The sequence below is a fragment of the Prunus mume genome, linkage group LG4, assembly GCF_029339155.1.
Source record: "Prunus mume cultivar Tortuosa linkage group LG4, ASM2933915v1, whole genome shotgun sequence".
Taxonomy (NCBI): domain Eukaryota; kingdom Viridiplantae; phylum Streptophyta; class Magnoliopsida; order Rosales; family Rosaceae; genus Prunus; species Prunus mume.
Window position 1 is genome coordinate 2,924,054 of NC_142701.1, and position 23,142 is coordinate 2,947,195.

Sequence of the window (23,142 nt, forward strand, 5' to 3'; positions counted from 1 at the left end):
AATGACGCATCAAAAATCCATGTCATTAAATGTAATAAACCATGACGTGTTTTAAAATGCGTCATTGAAGTGAGTTTATGACTCCGTTATCATGACATTCGTTGGACACGTCATTAAAATCATTTTTAATGACGCTGAATGTGTGTCATTGATTCTAGTACATTTAGACGGCGCCTATCATACGTCATTAACGTTGTGAATTTAATGACGTCTTCTGCACGCCATGAAGTACTTGTACGATGACACAAGATCTGTGTCATAGATACACCTTATACGACGACGCAAGATTTGCGTCATAGATATACCTTTCAAATAATGACGTCTTCTACACGTCATGAAATACTTATATGAGACGACGCGGATTCTGCGTCATAAAGTTGACGGCATCTCTTCTGCGTCACAGATTTTAAATATTTTTTTTCCCACAAATTTTTTTCGCTCTTTTTTTCACCAAATTTAAGTTTGGTGCGTGTTATTCTCTCTCCAGCCCCTAAACTCAAATCCTCTCTCATCTCTCTTCTGTCTCAGACTGCAAGCCTCTCTCCCAAATCACTCTGAAAAATTCCTAACTCAAATTCAGAAAGCTCTCAACACTCTACCCCAGCTTACCTTTTAAATTTTCTCTCTCACCTCAAATGTTTCAATTTAAACCTTCAAAAATTTCTATTCTTCCCCCAATTTCAATTCCAAAAACCCAATTTTAGTTCCAAAATGCTTCATCTTCAAATATCTGATTCCCTCTCATTTTATCTCTCTTATTCGCCTTTGAAGTCATAGATCTTCATCTCCTTCGAAGTCACAAATCTCCATCTGGTTGCACTGAGCCATGGTTGATGGTGGTTGATTTTTCGGAAGCCTCAGTTAGGTTTGACATTGGTGGTTCAATTTGGGTATGTTCAAGATTTTATCCTAACATTCGTTTGATTGGAGACCAAGATTTTATCAAGGTATCATCTCCCTCTTTTCCTTTTTGTTTTAATTTTGTTGATGCTATTGTGATTTTGTTTTGCTGTTTTAATTTCTATATTTATTTGTGGTGTTGGATTTGGCTGCTGAGTTCTGTAGGCTACAGAGGTGCAGCCAGCTGCAGTAAGGGAGGCCTGCAAGACAGGTGAAACTTTAACTTGGTTTCTGATTAAGTGATCTGTGATATTGAATGAGATATTGGGTTTGCTCTGTTTTGTTTTTGTTTACATTAATTTGGTTTCTAGTTTGGTGGTGATTGCTTGATAGGCTTGAGATGAAGTATAAACTCAGATGAAAGTAAGATTGTTGTTTTCGATTGCTTGTCCCAGTTAAGTTTTCCATGAATTAATGTTTCAGTTTTTCTATTAGAATTCATCAATTAATGAATCAATTCTTTTGGTGTCCTAAATTCTAAACCATAATACTGTGGGGTATTTGCCTATGGACAGTGAGTAGAGTTTTTATTTTATTTTTAAACAGAGGTGGATTTGCCTTCAGTTGCAGACGGTGATGGCTTTATTCAAGGAAAAGTAGTCTTGGATTTTATTGATCTTCTTCTCAACTTGGACTTCAAATTTAGTACTAGTGTCAATGCACTAGGTTTTTCTTTTCCGTTTGAAGAGAAAGGTGTAAAATATTCCATTTTGGTAAGTCAATGCAGGGCTAGGAGATAATATTACAAGAAAAGAAGGAAGGAAAAGAAACTCATGGTGGGTGAGAGATGGAAATTAGAAGTTAAGCCCCCACCCCTTTTATTTTCTTCTGTTTGAGAATTAGACAGTGCAATGTGCAAAGGGGAATGTTTAAGTTCATCTTCTCTTTTCTTTGTTGTCAAGTCAAATATGTCCGTAGTTTCCATTTTATTTATTTATTTTTATAAATACTTTAAGTGCGATTGTTTTGGAGTTTCTGGAGAAGCTGTGTAGAATAGTGGCACACTGCCAGGACATATATTGTGAATGACTCTGAACAATTATTGTATCCAATGTCATTCAGCAGCCTTTTTCTTTTCTTAAAAAGATGTCGTCATATAAAAGATGTGGTCTTCGATTTGGTTCAAATCAATCACATGCATGGATGCTAGAGAAGTTCTGAAATATGTTTAAAAAGATTTGTTCATAGTAATTACTTAACCAGATTTCTTGTTCAAGTACCCTGTGCTATTCATGTGCTGTGAATTTTTTTTTAGAACTAAATGGGATATATTCATTATGATTTCTTAGATTCATTTTACTCTATTTTCATAACCGTTTCTGTTATAGAAAAAAAGGGAACTTCAGTGGCCATAATATACATCTGTGCATTTCTAGATTATTGTGTGCTTCTTCAAGTCTCACTTTGAAATACTAATGAAAATACAGCTTATCCTCTGTGATCCAACATGCATTTTATTCCTCTCTGCAAATACCCCATCTTTCATCATTTTCTTTTTTCATTAGGATCAATCGAAGCTTTCACAATATCGGGATAGAAGATTTACTGGATCACTGGAGGAATTTGAACAAGCACTCCTGGCATCAACAACTGTTTATATTGTGAATATGTCATTCTACACAATAGAAGAGCAAGTTTATGAGCTTTTTTCTCGTGCTGGAGGATTAAGAGGATAATTATGGGCTTGGATAAAAATACCAAAACGCCTTGTGGTTTTTGTTTTGTCCTGTAAGCTTCATTCTTCATATTTTTAACTTCTTGAAAGGGAAACGGTTTAGTGGGATTCGTTAAAGACAATTTTAATATACTAGAATCATTTTGAATAATAGAAACATAATTTAGAGTACTTTGTCTTTGTGTCTATATTTTTGCTTTTATATATTAATTTCTTTTTGTATAATTGATATGATGTGATATATATACAGATTAAGAATTTTTATTAAAAAAAAATTATAGAATTTCAATGACGTCTAAACTGTGTCATGAAAAATATTTCAATGACGTCTTAGCAACGTCGTTAAGTTTAATGGCGCTTAGTCCATGACGTGAAATAGACGTGTTTTGAAAAAGTTTCCATGACACACTAATCGCGTCATTGAAACCTCATTCCACGACGCGGAACAGACGTCGTGTTTTGAAAAAGTTTCCACGACACACTATCCATGTCATTGAAACCCTATTCCATGACACAGAATAGACGTCATGCTTTGGAAAAGTTTCCACGATACGCTATCCGCGTCATTGAAACCCTATTCCATGACGCGGAACAAAGGTCGTGCTTTGAAAAAGTTTCCATGACCCCTCCTTTGGACGACGTGGGTAACGACGCCTGATCCGCGTCATTAAATGCCTTTCATGACACAAATCAGACGTCATAGAAGGGTTTCTATGTTGTAGTGTGAATATAGGCATGCCTCCCGAGCCATTAATCGGAGAAGAAGTGTTGTACATGGTTGAAGATATTAATTACATATGGGGCTCGAAAAATGGGGGAAATGTTGGTGAGAATGATGGTGACAGAGTTTGTTGGAAGAAGAAATCAAAATTCTTTGATCTCGAGTATTGGAAATACCTTCATGTGAGGCATGTCCTAGATGTTATGCATATTGAGAAGAATGTTTGTGATAGTATCATTGGTACATTGCTGGAGATCCTTGGAAAAAATAAAGATGAGATTGCTGCTCGATTAGATTTATTGAACATGGGGGTCAAAACTGATTTGCAACCCGAGTATGGACAAAGACGTACTCGCTTGCCTCCAGGGCCTTGGAATTTGTCAAGAGCAGAGAAGAGAGCAGTTTGCAATTCTTTTTATGGTATGAAGGTCCCTGAAGGTTATTGTTCAAATATAAAAAATCTTGTATCTTTAAAAGATTCAAGACTTCTTGGACTTAAATCTCATGATTGTCAAACCTTGATGCAACAATTGCTCCCTGTGGCAATTCGTTCTGTTTTGGAGAAGCTTGCAAGGTATGCAATAACTCGATTGTGCTTCTTCTTCAATTTTATATGTGCAAAGACGGTAGATGTTTCCAAGCTAGATAAGTTGAAAGAAGATGTAGTAGTTACTTTGTGTTTGCTTGAAAAGTACTTTCCCCCTTCATTCTTTGATATTATGTTTCATCTAGTAGTACATCTTGTCAGAGAAGTTCGTCTATGTGGCCCAGTATATTTTAGATGGATGTATCTATTTGAAAGGTATATGAAAATGCTAAAAGGGTATGTTCAGAACCGTAATCGTCCGGAAGGTTGCATTGCTGAGCAGTATATAGCTGAAGAAGCTGTAAAGTTTTGCATCAAGCATTTATCTTATGTTAGTATAGTTAGAGTGCCTTCAAGCCAGAAAATGGGAGTTTCGAAGCCATTATCAGGTTGCACAGTAAGCTTACTTGATCGGGACTTGTTGAACCATGCACATCTATATGTCTTAGAGAATACGGAGAAAGTCCTCCCTTATATCGAGTACGTATAACTTTTATTTTTCATATGGAGTGCCATTTTAAATATTATTATTCCTTATGTTTATTTTACATACAAGGGACCATAATGCTTGATTTTTTTCGTATCAATGTAAGGAACATATGATCCACATCAAGACCACTTATCCAAAATTTAGAAAGAGAACAAAGTGGCTACAAGATAAGCACAATAGCACTTTCATTTAATGGCTCCACTTTAAGGTATATATATATATATATATATATATGTTATTGAATGACATGCATATTCAACTTTTAATTTTCTTCCATTCTATATGTTAGATTGAATTCAGATATATATGATTAATTTGCAGGTTCAAAGTGAATTTAATAGGGAAGAGCATAATGGCGTATCAGAAAATTTGAGGTGGCTAGCAGCTGGTCCAAGTATGGCAATGCTATCATATAGGAGCTATCTTATTAATGGTGTTAAATTTAACACCAAGGCACAAGATGATGTGCGAACTGTTCAAAATAGTGGAGTTTATTTACTTGCACATACTATGCAAGTTGCTAGTGCCAAGGATAAAAACCTTGTTATCTCCAATATGAGTTTTTATGGTATCATTCAAGAAATTTGGGACCTTGACTACCAAAAGTTTAGAATCCCAGTCTTGAGGTATGATTGGATAGATAACACTTTAGGTCTTGTAGTCGATGAACTTGGATTTACCCTTGTAGATCTGAGTAAAATTGGATATAGGAATGACCAACTTGTTATGGCTTCTCAAGTCAAACAAGTATTTTATGTTGACGACCCAATGCATCGTGGTTGGTCGGTAGTGTTATCAATGCCTAATAGAGAATATAATGATGTTATTGGTGATGATGTGCTAGGTGATACTAGAATTGAGTGTGAGCCATTTACTAGAGGGATACCAAATGTTGACACATTTGATGACCTAGTGGGTGAGTTAGGGAATGAAAATATTAGAGATGGGTGTGAAGATATATGGATTGATTGATTGTTGTAATGTATGACATTACTTATTCAGTTAATTGTATGATACTAATTAATAATTCTATACATCATTTTAATTCTAATCACATATTCATTATATGTAGGCACAACAAATCAAAAATTAAAAAAGCTAGGTTAAAGCTGTAAAGTACGACGGTCCGGTAAAAAAACTGGAAACACAGACGTCTAAAATAAAAACAACGTCGGGTTTTAAAAAGGCAAAAGAATGTAAAGCAAAAAAATTGACATCTGAAAAAGAAAACAAGTCAGTTCGGTTAAAATAAACTGTCGTCTAAAGGTCGAAATAAAGGCCGTTCAGTTCCATTAACTGTCGTGACAGATGTTCTACACGTTGGATAGTCTAAAATAACTGACGTCTCCGGGCATACATACGTCAAGGCAGGTTAAACAAACGACTTTTAAAAGGACAACCACGTCAGCCAAATGAGCAAATTTACAAAAACCTTCAAACTTTTGTAAATTCCACATCAATGTGACTACACCGCCACATAGATAGCACTTTACAAAACTCTTCAAACTTTTGTCATCCCTAAAGCCATAAGAGTTCAAAAAATTCCTCTCCTTAAAAACATTGTCTTGACACACACATGTAGACGAACTAGGAAGATTTTGACAATTCCTAGTGACTTTGGTTTTGTCTTTGACAACCCTCATATATTTCTTAACAAACAAGGCAAGCTCATCATGAATGCAAGGAGCAATTTGATCCATTTCCATATTTACACACCTAATACCAATTGAAATTGGTACTTAGGTGACGAGGGGTAAATTTAAAAGATATTCAACCAAAAACACAGCAACCTTCACACACTCTAGACCTTGACCAAATGCTCATACTCTTATGACTAGTCAACTGTCAGATATGAATTATACCAAACAATAACATACACAGAGCATACCAAGATGAACATACAAGCTTAGAGAATTACTAGTGACAACCTAGGCACTTAAAAGGACCAGTCAATCTAGGCATCCCCTGTGCTAGCAACAACTTTGGTGAAAGTGTGTGAAGACAACATAATCAAGCAAGCATCAAACAACAGAAAAAGATGACTAATCAACCGCACAAACCCAGATGACTAGTCAACTATCAAGAACACAAACCCAAAAAATTTACAGAGATGGAAACTAGAAACTGTTCACCCAGAAAACCACCATTGGGAAAAACTGGGGGTCATCAACCGACCAGGCAATCCACTAAGTAGAAAAAGATTCTTACAAAGGAACACAAGCAAGCTCAAGAAAAACCTAAATTTATTTAGGAAGATGAGCTACACCTCCTTTGTGCAATCTTCTTCTCCAACTTAGCAAAGCTTGAAGCTCAATTCTTCATGGCAATGACAGCTCCTTCTCCAGCTTGTTCATCCCATGGCACTATCTTATAAGCTCCAACACAAACCGAAACCAAAATTTGGATTCAAAGGAGAATGACCAATTTCTTCAAGAAACCATACTCTTGAAGAAATCAGTCTTGAATCTGACCTTGATATAAATGAGAGAATGATTTAAGTAGCTAGATGCAGATTCGTGTTTCAAATGCAGTTTTTCAAAAAGAATCAATTGGAAAAACTCATAGATGAAATATTTGGTTCTCTCTTGAGGAAGAAGAAGAGAAAAATAGCAAGTCAATCTTTCCAAAACTTCCACCCAAAAGAGACAGCAGCCAAATGAGCAAATTTGTAGTCTTTACAGACAAAAAAAAATCCTTAGGTCAGAAACACACATGGTAGCAGAGAGAGAAAGGAGAATAAGACAAAACAGTTTCCAACTGGAAATCCTACAAAGCAAGGATGACTAGTCATATGAGAAACAGATGACTAGTCATCATTTTATGAAGACAGTTTAATGTAATGATATGCAATGCACAATTTACCTTTGTCAATTTGCTTGAACCTTCATAGAACAGAAGTTAGATAAGAACACCAAAAGAAGCTTTTCTTAATCTAAACTTGAGCTTGATAAATAACAATACAAATCCTATTACAAAGTTGTCAAGGGAAGCCAAAAGAAAATTACAAAAACCATACATTCACAGGATCACTCATGGTGATTACAAGCCAATCAAATCGAACCCACTGGACTTCGTGTTCAAAGCACAAAAGCTTATAAAGAGGAAGATAAGTTCTTTTGCTGTTTACATCAACAAGAAGATGTTAGAAATCGTGAAGAAAATTAGAGGCGGCTATGAGGTGGCCATCATTCCTAAATAAATTAATTTCACTACAAGAAAACATAATTAATATTCATTGACATCCGTGACATAAACTGAGGTAGCTAAAAACTCTGTTGGCTTAGGTCCTAATATAGCTAACACATGATTATTTGTACCCATATTGTACCTTTAGATTCTAATGGTGCTTTTAGCCAACTCATCTGTCACATCATACTAGTCGCTATTAATGCTTTTTCTTGTAGCGTAATGTATTTGTTTTCCTACGTACATAGATAGAAGAATATATAACATAATGCATTCCTCCTTTGGAATTGGTGCCGGTGTTACAGGGAGCATCAAGATACATGCACAGCAGATTGAAGAACTCGAGCCTCATGATATCAAATATGATAAGGCCAGAGGAGCAAATGGCTTTGGCGGATCATCCAGTTAGAGGATATAACTTTATGGTGTTAGGTGTACCGCAAGTATGTGGTTATTACTCATTAGTGTCTATTTGCGGAATTTTATCGTGTGCCAATTATATTTTATGTAACCAGTTTGATATCAGTCTTTTTTTATTGCGACTTGCAATGGGCTGTGACATTGTGGTGGGGTGGAGGGAGGTTAGGGATGGGGTGTGCTTCTACTTAGATGTTTTTTCCTATGTTGTTTTTTCCCTAATTTTGGTGAGTCCTTCTCATGTTCGGTCTTGGATAGTTGTGGAATAAAGACACGTTGTATAATTTGTTCACATGTTATAATATCAGTAGATATTTATTAATCTTATTCTCTAAAATGGGAAATCTTAATTATATCGTTCATTCATGTTATAACACGTGCACGGATTATACCACGTAATTGAATTCTAGTACTGTACACGTGAACGGATTATACCACGTATGATAATAGACTATATATCATGGTTGAAAACAACAATCTTGCCCATTTGTGATGATGAAATATATAGAAAGAAACATTAAATATTTGACTATAGAACATATTTCTAACAAATCTTTACTCTCGTCATCCCACCCTTGCTCTTAAGTCTGCATATTCAGCTGCATTTTCTTTTGCTCCCATATGTTCAAAAAGAAATTTTTATAACTTCTCCAAAATCATTCGTAAGAAGAAGTGGCAAATTTTGTTTGCAAGGAGTAGACAAGAATACTTGATATCGTAGATTTTTATTTTTATTTGTGGTCATGAGAGAAATTCAATAAACCCACAGTGGGAAAAACAAGAACGACAAGCAGAAACTTGATGCATAACTTGACGTCGTGGCTTAGCACTAGCCAGACATAGCTTAGTACTTGACGTCCTAGATTGGATCATAACAAGGCATGCAAAATGAATTGGGCCGGGTTAGCCGAAGTCTTACCCAATACAGGCTTTTGCAAGTGCAAATAGGAAACCTATTATTAATGCCTTTGAACTATATTTTGCTATTAATTATGTCACAAGACATCTGCTGAATGTTTGTTAGAAAAAGTAAAATTGACATCAATATTATCTGAAATTTTAGGGATGCACGTGATTACTACATAGACTTTTAATTTGTACTATTAACCACCTTAACTTTATAAAGCGTGGAAATTTACCATTTACATGTAATCCCATTCAAGTTTTGTTAATTGAATTTGAAGCCACATCTGGTATTTTTTGGGAAATTTTATCAACTTACTATATAACTAAAAACCTTTATAATTTTAAAAACAAAAAATAATTTTCCCTTGAAAAAAAGTGAATATGAAAACAAGAAAAATAATTTTTAATGAACTTAAAATGAAATTAAACCTAAATATTAAATCTAGACGTCGCTTTATACATCTTGGATGACAGACAACCTACCTTTTCTTTCACGTGGAGTGGGCAGGCAATCATTCTTGATTTGAAAGGTACCTGCTCATTGTCTAGCTGGAAAAGGTTGAAAATTTATATTTTAAATGCCTTATATTCTTATGCGGAAATTAATTTAAATAGGTTTGTTTTGGTTCAGTTCGTTGGTATGTGAGCCGACTTTTAATGATCATTTATTCGAAATATGTATAATTGTATCCGGTGGAAACATGCGACCCACCGCACCGTACCACTTTGTAAGTCACTGCTCCTGCATGTCTGGTAATTAATTGCTCTGACGAAATGCGGTTTGTATGGCACGTAGCCCGAGGCGAAGATAAAAACAGATCCCAATGCATTTGTGTAGAACAGAAATAGCAGTGTTTTGCTATTATTATCTAGTCCATTAGTTTCAAGTGATAACTTTTCTGATACGATGAGACAAGGAAAATTAGATACATTTTATGAGTTATGTTTTTTTCCCCCCTTTTAAATAGTTTCATAAATAATTTTCAATAGTTTGAATGAGTACTTTACATAACTAACTAGCATTTAGTTTAGTGATATTTATTTTAACTTGATTGAGCAGATTTTATCTTTGATATTTAGTTATGATGGTGTTGATGCTTTTTTTCAGAGATGGTCAACTTAGAGAAAAGACAGATGTTTGCCTTTAGCAGGAGAAGAGCCTGGATCTTCAATAAGGTATATTAATTGTTAGGTATATTGACCCTTTGTTTTAAAAAAAAAAGTACTCTGCATTGAGAAAAAGGAGAGTGGAGTCGCGTTACAAGTTGATCATAAAGAAATAAGTTTTTCTTTATAGTAAATATTGCAGGCATAAACATCAACTATGAATGCATTTTATATCATAGAGTGTTCATTTAATATTATAACTCCACCAAAATAAACTAATGCAAAGAAGAAAGTTATCAACATATAGTTCATTTAACGAAAAAATGAAACACATCCCAAAATTCAACCTTTGCACAACCAAAGAAAGGAAAAGAAAAGAGTTCAGAAGTCCATTAGATGAGGGAGAGCTTTGAGTTAGGGGGAAAGGGTATATGATTGAGTTGCACGGAGAGAACATGAGTTTTGAAAAGTTGAGCCCTTTTGATAACCATTTTAGTTTTTAGTTTTTAGTTTGCAGTTTCAGTTTTTAGTTTTTAGTTTTCATTTTTCAAAACTAAAAACTAAAAACTTATTTGTAACTAATTTTAGTTTTCTAAAAAAGTGAAAATTAAAAATTGAACAAAAGTTGTTTGGTAACTGATTTCAGTTTTATGTGGAACTTGGAAATGTATTTTTTTTTTTTTTTGGGGGTTAAATTACGAATTTGAGATCATAAAATGAAAGTACATGTTATAAAGAGTTCGTAGTATTTTTTGGAAGTAAGATGATTTTTTTGGTGAATTTTGGATATGGAGGTCTCGAGGTTTGAATTAGGTCTATCGCCAGTAAAAATAGAGCAGCCAAGTCCAAGTCAGGGGTCCCAAATATTGAGTTTTGATTTTTGTAATTAGGATTATATTTTGGAACTGAGTGTATTCATGTGTGGTGATGTAAAATTAATGAATTAAAAAGAAGCAAAAAAAAAAAACAATTTGAAAATGAAAACAGAAAAACACTTTCAAGTTGTTTTCAAAAAGGCTTATTTATTGTAGTATCCCTTGAAACTATAGTCAAATTGATGGTGGTTGGGGTGTAGGAGCAGTAGAGTCCGGTCGTACTCGATGATCATGTGGTCAAGGTCCTCGTCGTTGGTGACAAAAATGAGGGCATCGAGATCTTCGCCGTGGACCTAGTACTTGAAGCAGACGACGTCGTTTAGGGTGTTGGAGAAGGAGGCAAAGTAGAGAGCTTGATTTTAAATCTTTGAGTCCATAAGTATAACCATAGTTAACTATTTGATTTTAAATCTTTTAAGTAGAAGATGGGTGGTGAGGAAACGCATTTGGTTAAAGTGGTAAGCAAAAATGCTCATCTACATTAATATACAAAATGCGATAATGGCTTAGTTGGGGTTATTTTAGGAATAAAAAAAGTACAATAAATTCGATTATGCGCTTGATTATGTAACTTGCCGAGTTGGATCTTAGTCGTCGGGTTTTATTTAGAAATAACAGGATTTTATTGAAACAAAAATAAAGAGATGGGTTGAAGTTGAGGAAAAATGACTTTAAAGGGGTTAAGCTAAATTTACGATAAAAAATAAAGGAGATTTTGAAAACTAGATTTCATTTTTTTTTTAAACTGAAAATAAAATTTGTTACCAAACATGTTCTCAGTTTTCAGTTTTCATAAAAGAGAAAATAAAATGTGAAAGAAAAATGAAATGGTTATCAAACACAAAGGAGAGAGAAATTTTGTAAAAGAAGCTAAAATAGACAAAATTGCCCTTATTTATTTTTGGATTTCCTAAGGAATCTTTTATATTTGCATGTATTTGATTTGAAAGTTGAGAGGTTTTTCTGTCTTTTTTGAAAAAGCTTTAGCTTTTTCCAAAAGTGAATTTTTTTTTTTGGTTAAATCCTAAATTTACTTAAATTTTATATAGCTAAATAGAATTTAAAGAGTCAAATATTTGGTAACCTAAAAATAACTTGGATTAGATTATTTGGTGACCAATAATTTGGGATTAAATTCGATTAGATTATGCCTAATCCTGCAAAGGCTATGTATAATATCGTGCATATTTTAGTTAATCCAATCCCTTCTCTGTAAAATAATTGGTTTTTAATTATTTATCCAATGGTAGAGATTGGATCCATTCAAACTCTTTACTTTTATTTTTCCAATGGTAGAGATTGGATCATGCATGCAGACTGCAATCATCTGGTTCTGACCAATTAATACCACTGCCAGATCCAGCTTATGATTTTCATGGCGATGTTCTCCCATGCTGAATGTTGATATTTTCCACGATTATTTCATCTTATCGAAAAGGTTTTTATATATTTTATTATATGGATAACTGGTCCACGATTACAATTGAATGCTGACATAATAACCCGAACCAACTTCTTTGAATGGTCCAACCCATAATAACCCGAACCAACTTCTTTGAATGGTCCAACCCATACTCTGTAAAATAATTGGTTTTTGTTCTTTTCCAATGGTAGAGATTCGATCCGTTCAAATGAGTTAGTTGGAGGTTATTATGTCAGCATTCAATTGTAATCGTGGACCGGTTATCTGTAAGAAGAAAAAACCAATAATTACAACATAAGCTTTCCTTTGCAAAACGCTGCTCTAAAATTTGTTGGAATCATTTACTTTCGCTTCACACCAAGACAATAGAGACAGCCACTCCTCCTTCTGCCTTTAAAATTTGTTGGCAGCTAATAAATGTGGAGTAGAGATTGAATTTTGAAAGATGGATAACGACTTTGAGGTGCGATTTGAATTATTTTCTTAAAGTGTTGTTTGCTTTCATTCAATTAATTGAGTTTGTTAACAAATTCTTGGCAAATTGTGAATAACAAAATTCGAAAAAATTCCCTTAGAAATTAGAGAAAGTAAGAAACTGTTTAGAAATTAGTTTTGTTAGCAACATGAAGTACATTGGTTGGCCCGTACCATTTCAACCAAAGGTATATTGATTGTTCTATACCATTGCAACAAAAGAGCATATTGGTCGTTCAGATACTTAACCAAATTCATTATAATCATATATACGTTGGCCCGTTTAGGAGCGATTTTGGAGATGCTAATAATCACTTTTATGGAGAATCAATTTATCCAAGTAAGTGATTTAAGTGATTTTATGAAGCACATAGAATGTACTTCTCCCAAGAATTACATAAAATAACTAAAAGTGGGTTTGTTCCATGAGGTTGTCCTATAGGAAGGTTTTAACGACACTGTATCATGTCGTTCTTTGTAATGAATGAATTCTCTTTCTAACAAAAACAAAAAGTGATTATATGAAGAAGCACGTGAGAGGTGCTTCTTCCCAAAATAGACCTATCTAAAATCACTTCCAAACGAGCCATATAAATAAATAAATATATATATTATTGAAAACTTGAAAATTACCCCAATCTAGATACTCTACTACTGATAGTCTTTATGTTCTTTTTGTGCTTATGTCTAAAATATGTCTTTTTAGAATTCTATATAATTACCTTTTCAATATAAATTCTAGGGACATTTTGGAAAAAGCAAAAGGAGAGAGAAAAATTTTAAAAGAAGCAAAAATGGACAAAAATATTATTTATTTTTAGATTTCACTACATTTGCATGTCTTTGATTTGAATCTTTTCCTTTTTCCAAAGTGAAATTTTATGTCTAAAACCTATTAAATTCTAAGGATACGCTTACCTCCTTTCTACAAATCACAATTTGACACACATATACAAAACTAATTCATCAAAAACACACAAAAAACTTAACCCTCACCCCTTGGATGAGTTTTCGGCATAACACATACGTACCAATAATATCACTAGAAAATCTTTTCCATTCTTATAAGATACAGCTACTTAAAGAAAAAGAAAGGTGAAAATTAAGTGGTCGTCTCTCGATTTAATGTTAAGCCACCCCAGTATATTGGAACGACAGTGATCATGAATCATAGCAGCTACCAAATATTAAATATGTTTTTTTTTTTTTTTGGGAAGAAGATAGAATTGGGGAAACTGCTATAAATGCACAACCGATGCGTTATGAAGGAAGTATAATTTCTAGTAAAAGCAAAGAAGATGGAGGTCGGGAACTTGGAAGGACTAGAGCCAGTGAGCCCAAATGGCCAGTACTTCAGTAGTGATGTGATAACTCTTTCGGTTCTTGCTGTTTTGGAATTTGAGATTCCAATTGATATCGAGTCTCAAACAATGTCATTGCTTAAGAACGTCTTCCTCCCCATCAGCCCCCGTTTCTCCTCTATCATGGTGATCTCTCTCTCTCTCTCTCTCTCTCTCTCTCTCTCTCTCAATTTATAATAATATATCACCTAGTGTGAATTTTGTTTCCAAGTTTTATCATAGACGAAGTTCAAAACTTGAGCGATATTTGATTTTGAAACAGGTTGAAAATGATGGAAAGAAAGAGTGGAAAAGGGTCGAAGTGAAGCTTGAAGACCACGTTAACATCCCTATTTTCCCTTCCAACCTGTCGCCTGAATCATATGACGAATATCTTGAGGAGTATTTGTCAAAGTTATCAACAGAAAGATATCCACAAGGCAAACCACTATGGGAAGTTCATATTATCAAGTACCCAACTAGCAATGCAGCTGGTAATGTAATCTTCAAGTTTCACCATGCTCTAGGAGATGGCTACTCTCTCATGGGTGCTCTCATTTCTACTCTACAAAGAGCTGACAACCCTTCTCTCCCCTTAACTTTTCCTTCACGACAGCTGTCAGAATTGAAGAAGAGGGAGAATTTTTTTGTGACTAAGATTTTCTCATCTGCATGCAACACAATTTCAGATATTTGGTGGGGCATTTCGAAGACCTTGAAAGAAGATGATCTAACACCAATCAAGTCGAGCAACGATGCAATTGAATTTCGGCCAAGTACTATAGCAACTATGACCTTCTCTCTTGATCAACTCAAATCAATCAAGAACAAGCTTGGAGTGGTAAGATGACTCAACTATTAGGATTTCATCCGAGGACTCTTATATGTGTAATGTCTTTTCTTTTTCATAATTGGCTTCCAGAATCTTTAGTACGTAGTGTTAAAATTGTTTAAACTCGTGGACAACATATTTATATGAGGTAACATGGGAGGTTATAGAATGACTTTAAAGGGGTTAAGCTAAATTTACTATAGAATTTAATTCCAACCCAAAATCAGTTAGATTTTGAAGCAATCTAAGGATTTTTTTTTGGCCAAAAATCTGCTTCACTTTAAAGTTAAGTAGTTTAATGTATTTGGTAAAAATAAAATATCCTGATTATTTTAAAAATAGTGGCCTTTTGAACAACAGCTTTTAAAAGTAGGCTATAGTTGCTTTTCAAAGCTGTTTAAAAAAACAGAGATTAAGCTTTTAATGAATTTTTTTAATTCCCAAAATACCATTATTTATTTTAAAAAAATGACAGCACCTCCACCACATCACTCCACCACCACCACCACCATAACTACCACCTCTTCCACCACCCCCACCTCATCCACCACCTCCACAACCAACACTACCACCACGCTGCCACCACCATCACCACCTCCACAACTGCCATCCCCACCACCACCACTACTACAACCACCAACTCCACCTTCATCATCACCACCTCCACTCCACCACCACCACTACCACCACATGATTAGAGCATAACACTTTCAACGTATGTCTGTTTTATAACACTATTATAACAGTTTTATATTAAAATTTACCAAACGGTTTTAACTCTACTGTTTTGTACTAACAATACTTTAAAAATATTATTTACTCAAACATAGAGCTGCTTTACTTTACAACAAATTATTTTCAAAGCACAGCAGAATCAACTTTTTAAAAAAAAAAAACAACAATCCCAAATCGGCCTAAGACATATCATTATCATTGCTTTTCACATATTTGAGTCTTTTTTGAAAGACAACGTTATCTCATAATAACATCAGTATATAGGTAGCAGTTGTCACAAAAGCTACCGTCTGTTTTGTAGTCAGACATCTCATGTTATAAAGTTTTTTTATATTCTCTATATTTAAATGAAAATGAAAATTGAAATGGGTCAGATATTGATTTATTTGTGAACCATCATAACTTTTTAATATTATATACTACATTGAAATAGATGCATTTACTGCCTCTTGAAATAAGTCAGTACAGAATTTGGGAAGCGGTTCTTCCACATTTGTACAATGTATGTAACTTTTTTACTGACTCTATTAGACTCTAAATGATGTTCTCACCGGGATGATCTTCTTCGGAACTCGACTGTACATGCAAGAGATTGACCAAAGTTCAAGCACAGCAGATTGTACAGCAATGGTGTTGCTGAACACAAGGATCATGGGGGATTATATGCCGATTGAGGAGATGATCAAACCCAACAGCAAGATGCCATGGGGAAATCGTTTTACATTCTTGCAAGTACCCATACCCAAGTTAACTGAACTCTCAAATGCGGACGACTTTATCAGGAACACACACAAAATGATAAAGAAGAAGAGAAACTCTTTAGCTGTTTATTTCACTAGTAGGCTATTGGAGATTGTGAACAAATTTGGAAGCCATGAGGTTAGTAAAGTGAAGACTACAATATGATTTACGTTACGCCGTCACTTCACGACCCGATTAATTTGAACTAATTCAATCTCCTTCAGAGCTCAAATTCAGATTTGTTTCTTTTAGTGTTAACATATTGTTAGTTTTGCAGGCATCCAGCAGATACATTCATCGCACGTTGAAGAACTCGAGCATGGTAATCTCGAATATGATTGGACCCGTGGAGCAGATGTCTTTGGCTAATCATCCAATTAAAGGTTTCTACTTTTTGGTTCCTGGTTTACCTCAGGTATGTCACACATTGTTATAAATCTTATAAATGTTGAAAGATATATTGATCAATTACTCCCTAACACTCTTGATACTTTTTCAAAATACCTGGAAATCTTGACCACATATTCCTTAATAGTAAATTTGGCATATAATGTAATTGGACATATCTATCTTACATGGCAACATATTTCAACTTTGAGATTTAGTTAGAGGTTTAATTGTAAGTGGATTTCTGTCTCGGATATAAGAGTCGTAAAGGCTGTATTGGCTTCACTCATTCCTTAAACGAGTAAGTACTAAATGCATGGTTCAACAGAAAAGAAAATGATGTTGAAATTAATGAATTTTCTTCTGTATTTTTCAATTTCAATTTGCATTTATTAGTTTTTCCCGTTATGGCATTTAGCAACTAGTATAACATGACTACTATGGATTTACAGGGCTTTGACATAACCATTGTAAGTTATATGGGAAAGGTGAGACTAGCCTTCAAGATGGAAAAAGGTATCATAGATCCACAGAAGTTAAAGTCATGCATGGAAAATGCCTTGGACATGATAGTCAAAGACTCCAACAAGAATCCGAAGCTGAACAATTAAGAAGCCGTTGAAGTTCCGCCACTATTTAAAATAATAATAAAAAGAGCTTTATTTTGTTGAATTATTATTATTATTATATATATGTATTGTAAACTGAATTTTTTTTAAATATAGAAGTCTTAAATTAATAAGAAATAATTGATGCAATTTCATTCTTCAAATATTTTTTGTTAGGGGAAGGAAGGTTCTGATATGTTGCAAATCGGTTTTCTTTCAACTCAACTTAAACACCCAACAATTAATACTTGACTTAGCCGCTCTCTCCCTCGGAAAGAAAACCCAAGGCTTGGAGACTTAGCCGCCACCCCCCTTTTGGGTGGTGACTTCCTTTTGCTCTCCCCTGCCTCTGTCTTGCCCCTCCCTCCCCTCTCCTTTCCTTCCTTTGTTAACCGTCCGCTCTTTCCCTCCCTCCTTGAGTTTTCTTCCTCACCCTTTTCTTTTGCTGTGATTTGGGCCTTTTCTTTTATTTTGCAGGGGGTGTGTGATTGGGTGTGGGTGGTTTCGTTGTTTTGCTCCTATTCTGGGTCTGTTTTGTCCAGAGATTGCCATTGTGTCTTTGTGGCTTGGGTGGTTTTCCCCTATTTCAATTGTGTTGTCGGCCATTTTTTTGGCTTTCTTTGTTTCTTTTGTAGATTTTAGATTTGATTCATGCTGGAAAACTACTTCTGATCTGTGATTTGCCTCTATCTGTGATTCGGTGACAAACGGAGTGAATAAGCGTGTTGTGTGGTTTACTACAGCCTTTTGTGCTGCTTTCGTTTCAACCCGTTTGTGGTGTTGATCAATAATCTCTTCTTGTTTTTGCTTGTAAGAGCCTCTAGTGCTTGATATGCATTTTCTCCTCTTACTACTGGCCCCAATTTCTCGGCACCTTCCCTTCACAACCATCTTCAGCGCCTCGACCACACGACGGTCTCCTTTACTTGGATTATGATAGCGCTAGTTCTTCGTAGCTTTGGTGGCTTGTCCACCACCATTTTCTGTCTCGAGCATTGTTTACTGGTTCCTCTTCGGTGGGTGTGGGCTTGGGTTGATTGCGCAACTGTTCGGTTATGGGTAGTGTGACATTTCCCTGCTTTTTGTATGCATTTTGCTTTTCTCTGCTTTATGTCCTCCTTAAGTTTTATTCCTTCATGTGTTGCAGTTCTTTTTTATTGAGCTCAATTTGTTGTAACCAGCTTTTGCCTTCTATCTAATAAAATTTGATTCTGACCAAAAAGAACATATGTTGCAAATCTTGCGATTGCTCAAATCCAAATTTTTAATGTATTCAGTCAGTGCTGATTGACCAAAATGAGGATCCCAAATTGCATGAGCAATGGGTCTTACATGTAAAGGATCTTGTACCCATGCGTCAAAATTTCCTTGCCAAGCTACATGAAACAGATTTCCAGAAGTCCACAAAAAAATTATTGCCAATTGTTACTTTTGCTTTAGCCTTATTTCACGACTCAGTTCTGGGAGTAAATATTTCGGCAACCAATCATGAGACTCCACATGAACAATGTGAATATTCCTTCTATAACACTAAGCACTAACTTGTTTATCAACTTTTGGATACTAACACATGTGGCACATGACATGGCAACTCATGTCATCTGCCATCTCATATGTTTTAATTAAATAATTTGTTAAAAAAAAAAAAAAAGAATTTCACACAGATAAAAAAAAAAAAGAAAAAAAACCCAACGTTTTAGATTTAGGGATAAACCCCTTCTTCCTCTTTGAATAACCCTAGAAATTCAGCAGTCCTTCTATTGAAGAATTGAAGAAATTCAACAGTCCTTCTATTTAATATGGATCATATTCTAATTTTTCTTATGAAATTTCATTGTGCTTTTTGTTTTCCTCCACTTTCTGATGTACAAAGGGGAGGTCATATTGACACATCTGGATGCCATAAGAAATAGAATTCATATTTGTACAGCAATCCCTAAACAATTGCAATCTCTCCGTCTGAAAGTATATATTTGTTGAGGCCCAAAATGTCACAAGAAGCCTAATATAAAAATGGGCAAATAATACACTTTTCTATGCGAAACTACTGACAAGCTTAAGTGGGCCTAAGCCACATACATGCATGGGGTTTGCTGAGCGAGTTGTGGTGTAGATAGTTACAAGGATCAATGAGGCCCATCAAAGGGTTCAAGAAATAGAGGTTTTGGGCTGCTTAGGAGTGCCAAAAACCCAAGCCCATTTCTAGCAAGGAACATGATTCCTCAACATTTATTACCCGATCTCCAATTTTCTACCTTACAGTACCAAAACCACTGCCAGTCTTTCTTCAGCAGTGACCATTGCCCAACCCCCAATTTTCTACCTTCTTGTAATCTTCGTTCTATAGTGTATTTGTGTTGGACTGAGGAGTCCCGTGGATTTTCCCCAGAGGTGAGGTTTTATCACGTAAAATAATTCTCTACGTGTTTCTTTATTTTATGTTCAGCACGTTTCAGGATTGATAAAGCATATCAATTTTGCTATCGAAGTTTATTGATTGTAATTTTTAATTGGCATATTCACCTCCTTCTAGGCATTTTTAGTCATCCTACAGGTAATTTCAAACATGTATTAGTTAAAGCTTAATTGACGGTACACCTACCATAAGTAGTCTTAAGTCTAGGAGTAGTTGCAATTTAGCTTTTCCTCATTGAAAGGAAAATTGAAGGACTCTCTTTGCAAAGTTCTTGGTTATGAGTCAAAAGCATACATAGGTTTCATGTGTCGAACTGGTGTGCATGTATACGATGCCAATTTGCCAAAAGTTCGACTTTCGTGTTCAATTTGTCTCCAATAGTATCTCACTCTGAAAGGGTTTGCCCCTGCAAAATTTATGCGGTGCCTCAGCTGTACCGGTACAACCACTTATCCAAGGGCAGAGTTTGCATTTCAAAAATGGATGGTTGAGATTGAATGACTGGATAACCTATTTAGCCTTTTGTTATTGAGCATGTGAGTCACATGTGACTCTTACAAGGGGTAACAGAATCAGACGCATGTTGTGGAGGTGGAAGACGATGCTCGCTCCTAGTCTTTTCTCCAAATCCAATCGTAAGAGTCTCCAGCTCTTTTCTCTGCTTGCCTAAATCCAATCCTAAGGGCCTCCAAATCCTCTCTCTGCTTGCCCACCAAACCCTCTCTCTACTTGCCCAAATCCATCCTGAGCGCCTCCAATTCTTGTCTGTGTTTGGCCAAAACACATCTACAGGAAGCTAATGCTCACTGAATTGAGGTCATCCATGAGAAAACCGAAGACAAAGCTGGCGACTCTGCTTAAGCAAGGTCCTCAACTCTTCTCTCTGCTTGCCCAAAACTGATTTGCATAAAGGTAATCGTTGCAAAATTGATGATGGGTCCAAGCTCCATGATGTAATGATTACCAAATTGAGAGGTATTTAGTTTGATTTGTTGGAATTGTGTGAACGACGACAATTGAGTTGGAGGAGAAAGGAAGTGTAAGGAGGATGCGTTGAAAGTTTGGAAACATGAAGTAAGAGTTCAAACAACCCTCTTTTTCTGGTTTAGGAGTTCAATGTATTTTGGGTAATGAGTTCATGCAGTTTAGGAGTTGAATGTACTTTGGGTAAGGAGTTCATGGAATTGCATGTTTTTAGCTTCGTGTTTATGCTCCAAAGAGTTTGCCAACAGTCGGGCAACATTTGCATTGCAAACATGCAATTGCATGATGGTAATGCAATGCAAGAGTGACTGTGCGCAAACGAAAATAAGAAAAAATGGATCATATTTTATTGTACAGGCATAATTAGACATATTTTTTACTATAAATCGAAGGGTGCAATTATCAGAAATACAGAGCATGACAAACGGTAAGGGGCAATAATCCGAACATATTATATTACAAAAGGACCAATTATTTGAAAATACCTAGTAATAGAAATCGAATCACATTAAAAAATATCCCCAATTTCGTAAACCATAATGTGGTTAACCCTAATATTTAATAATAGCCATAAGGTCATAATGAAGTAGTTACTTGCTTTTCTTTGTCTTCGCACTATACATTCATTAGCTTTGCGTTTTTAAGCTATGTGGAGTTTGCTCACAGGCAGGTAGCGTTTGCATAACACACATGCAATTACACTAAGGCGATGCAATGCAAGAGTAACTGTGAGCAAACCGAAATAAAAATAATGGATCATATTTTATTGTATTGGCATAAGTAGACATATTTTGTACTTTCAATCACCGGGCGCAATTATCCGAAATACATAGCATCACAAACGGGAAGGGGCAATTTATTCTGAATGGATGATTTTACCCCTACATGTTTCTATAAAACAACCCATCATGTCCACAAAAATTTAGATCATTTTATCATACAACACTCCATCTTATCTATCTTCATCAAAATCATGGAAAAAAAAGGGCTTATTATCAAAAAAACGTCCCTAAGGTTTACGAAACTATCAGATTACATCCTTAAATTTTTTTTTGTGTCACTCATGGTCCTTAAGGTTAGTATGTGCAATCACAAATGGTCCCTGCCGTTAGGTTCATCAAAAACTCCGTTAGTTTGCTGACATGGCATACATATATATCAAAAAACATCCATGAGGTTCACACACCTATCACAAATGGTATCTACGAATTTATTTTAATTTTTAATTTAAAATTCATAAAATTTTGGTTTTCTTTTTAAAATTATTTATAAATGAAAAAACCATTTATAGAAGGATTTTAATCTTGAGGACCATTTATGAACCCTAAACCCTTAGTTTTTTCATTTTTAAATTTTATAAATTTTAAATTATTTTTTAAAAACTCCATTAGTTTGTTGATGTGGCACATATATGTAGTCCCACATCTACAATAATATAGTGTCACATGTATTTAAAATAATTTAAATTCATAAAATTTTAAAAAGAAAAAAAAATGTTATGAATTTTAAACTTAAAAAATTAAAAAATTTCATAAGGACCATTTGTGATAGGTGCGTGAACCTCAGGGATGTTTTATGATATATATATGTCACGTCAACAAACTAATGGAGTTTTTGACGGAACCTAACGGCAGAGACCATTTGTGATCATGCATACTAACCTTGAGGACCACGAATGATAAAAAAAATAAATAAATAAGGATGCAATCTGATAGTTTCGTAAACCTTAGGGACGTTTTGTAATAATAAGCCAAAAAAAAGTTATAGGGGTGATATACCCAGTAATGTGAAAATCACTACACGTGGTTCGTTTAGTGGTGCGAACCAAGCCTCTGCAAGTGAATAATTGAAGGAGTCGCTTCTCGTGGTGGGTTATGTGCCCAAAATCATGGTACGATTATGTCATCTGAAGGAAAATGGTCCGCCACCTCTCATCTGGTGGACCTGCCTCCGCCAATGATTGAGCCGTACTTGTATTCAAATGTGTCGTAGAGTAAAGTTGTCCGTTTCATGGAAAAAAGAACCCAAATAACATACGTGTTCAACCAAACGAGCTAGTTGTTCAAGCGAACATAGGGGTTGCGTTCATTCAATAAATTTTCCCGTTCCATAGAAAAAGAACCCAACTAACTTATTTTTTAAAGGCCAACAAGCTATTTGTGCAAGTAACGTAAGAGGTGCGTTCATTCCCCAATAAAGTTTCTGTTCATCGCTTATTTACCCTCCAAAACTGAAATTTCTCCGCAGCAAGAACAACTCGAGCCCCTATCTATCGCTTTTTAAACAAACGAGCTATTTGTTCAAGCAAACGCATGGGTTGCGTTCGTTGAGTAAAGTTG

General features: G+C 35.0%; 2 protein-coding genes and 1 long non-coding RNA gene across 3 annotated transcripts; all 3 read left to right on the forward strand.

Moving 5' to 3' along the window:
* Window positions 1–495: 495 nt before the first annotated feature.
* LOC103328462 (uncharacterized) lies at window positions 496–2,755 on the forward strand. The gene is made up of 3 exons (XR_513862.2): window positions 496–947; window positions 1,066–1,111; window positions 2,406–2,755. It is a non-coding gene; the product is annotated as an uncharacterized LOC103328462 (long non-coding RNA).
* Window positions 2,756–3,430: 675 nt separating this feature from the next.
* LOC148917662 (uncharacterized) lies at window positions 3,431–7,967 on the forward strand. The gene is made up of 3 exons (XM_089049898.1): window positions 3,431–4,366; window positions 4,694–5,234; window positions 7,864–7,967. Exons 1-3 carry the CDS (start codon window positions 3,500–3,502, stop codon window positions 7,965–7,967), a joined length of 1,512 nt encoding a protein of 503 aa, XP_088906024.1. The 5' UTR covers window positions 3,431–3,499.
* Window positions 7,968–13,962: 5,995 nt separating this feature from the next.
* Window positions 13,963–18,628, forward strand: LOC103328472 (wax ester synthase/diacylglycerol acyltransferase 9-like). Its single transcript, XM_008230863.2, has 5 exons — window positions 13,963–14,247; window positions 14,384–14,941; window positions 16,199–16,546; window positions 16,686–16,823; window positions 17,248–18,628. Exons 1-5 carry the CDS (start codon window positions 14,059–14,061, stop codon window positions 17,404–17,406), a joined length of 1,392 nt encoding a protein of 463 aa, XP_008229085.2. The 5' UTR covers window positions 13,963–14,058; the 3' UTR covers window positions 17,407–18,628.
* Window positions 18,629–23,142: the final 4,514 nt, after the last annotated feature.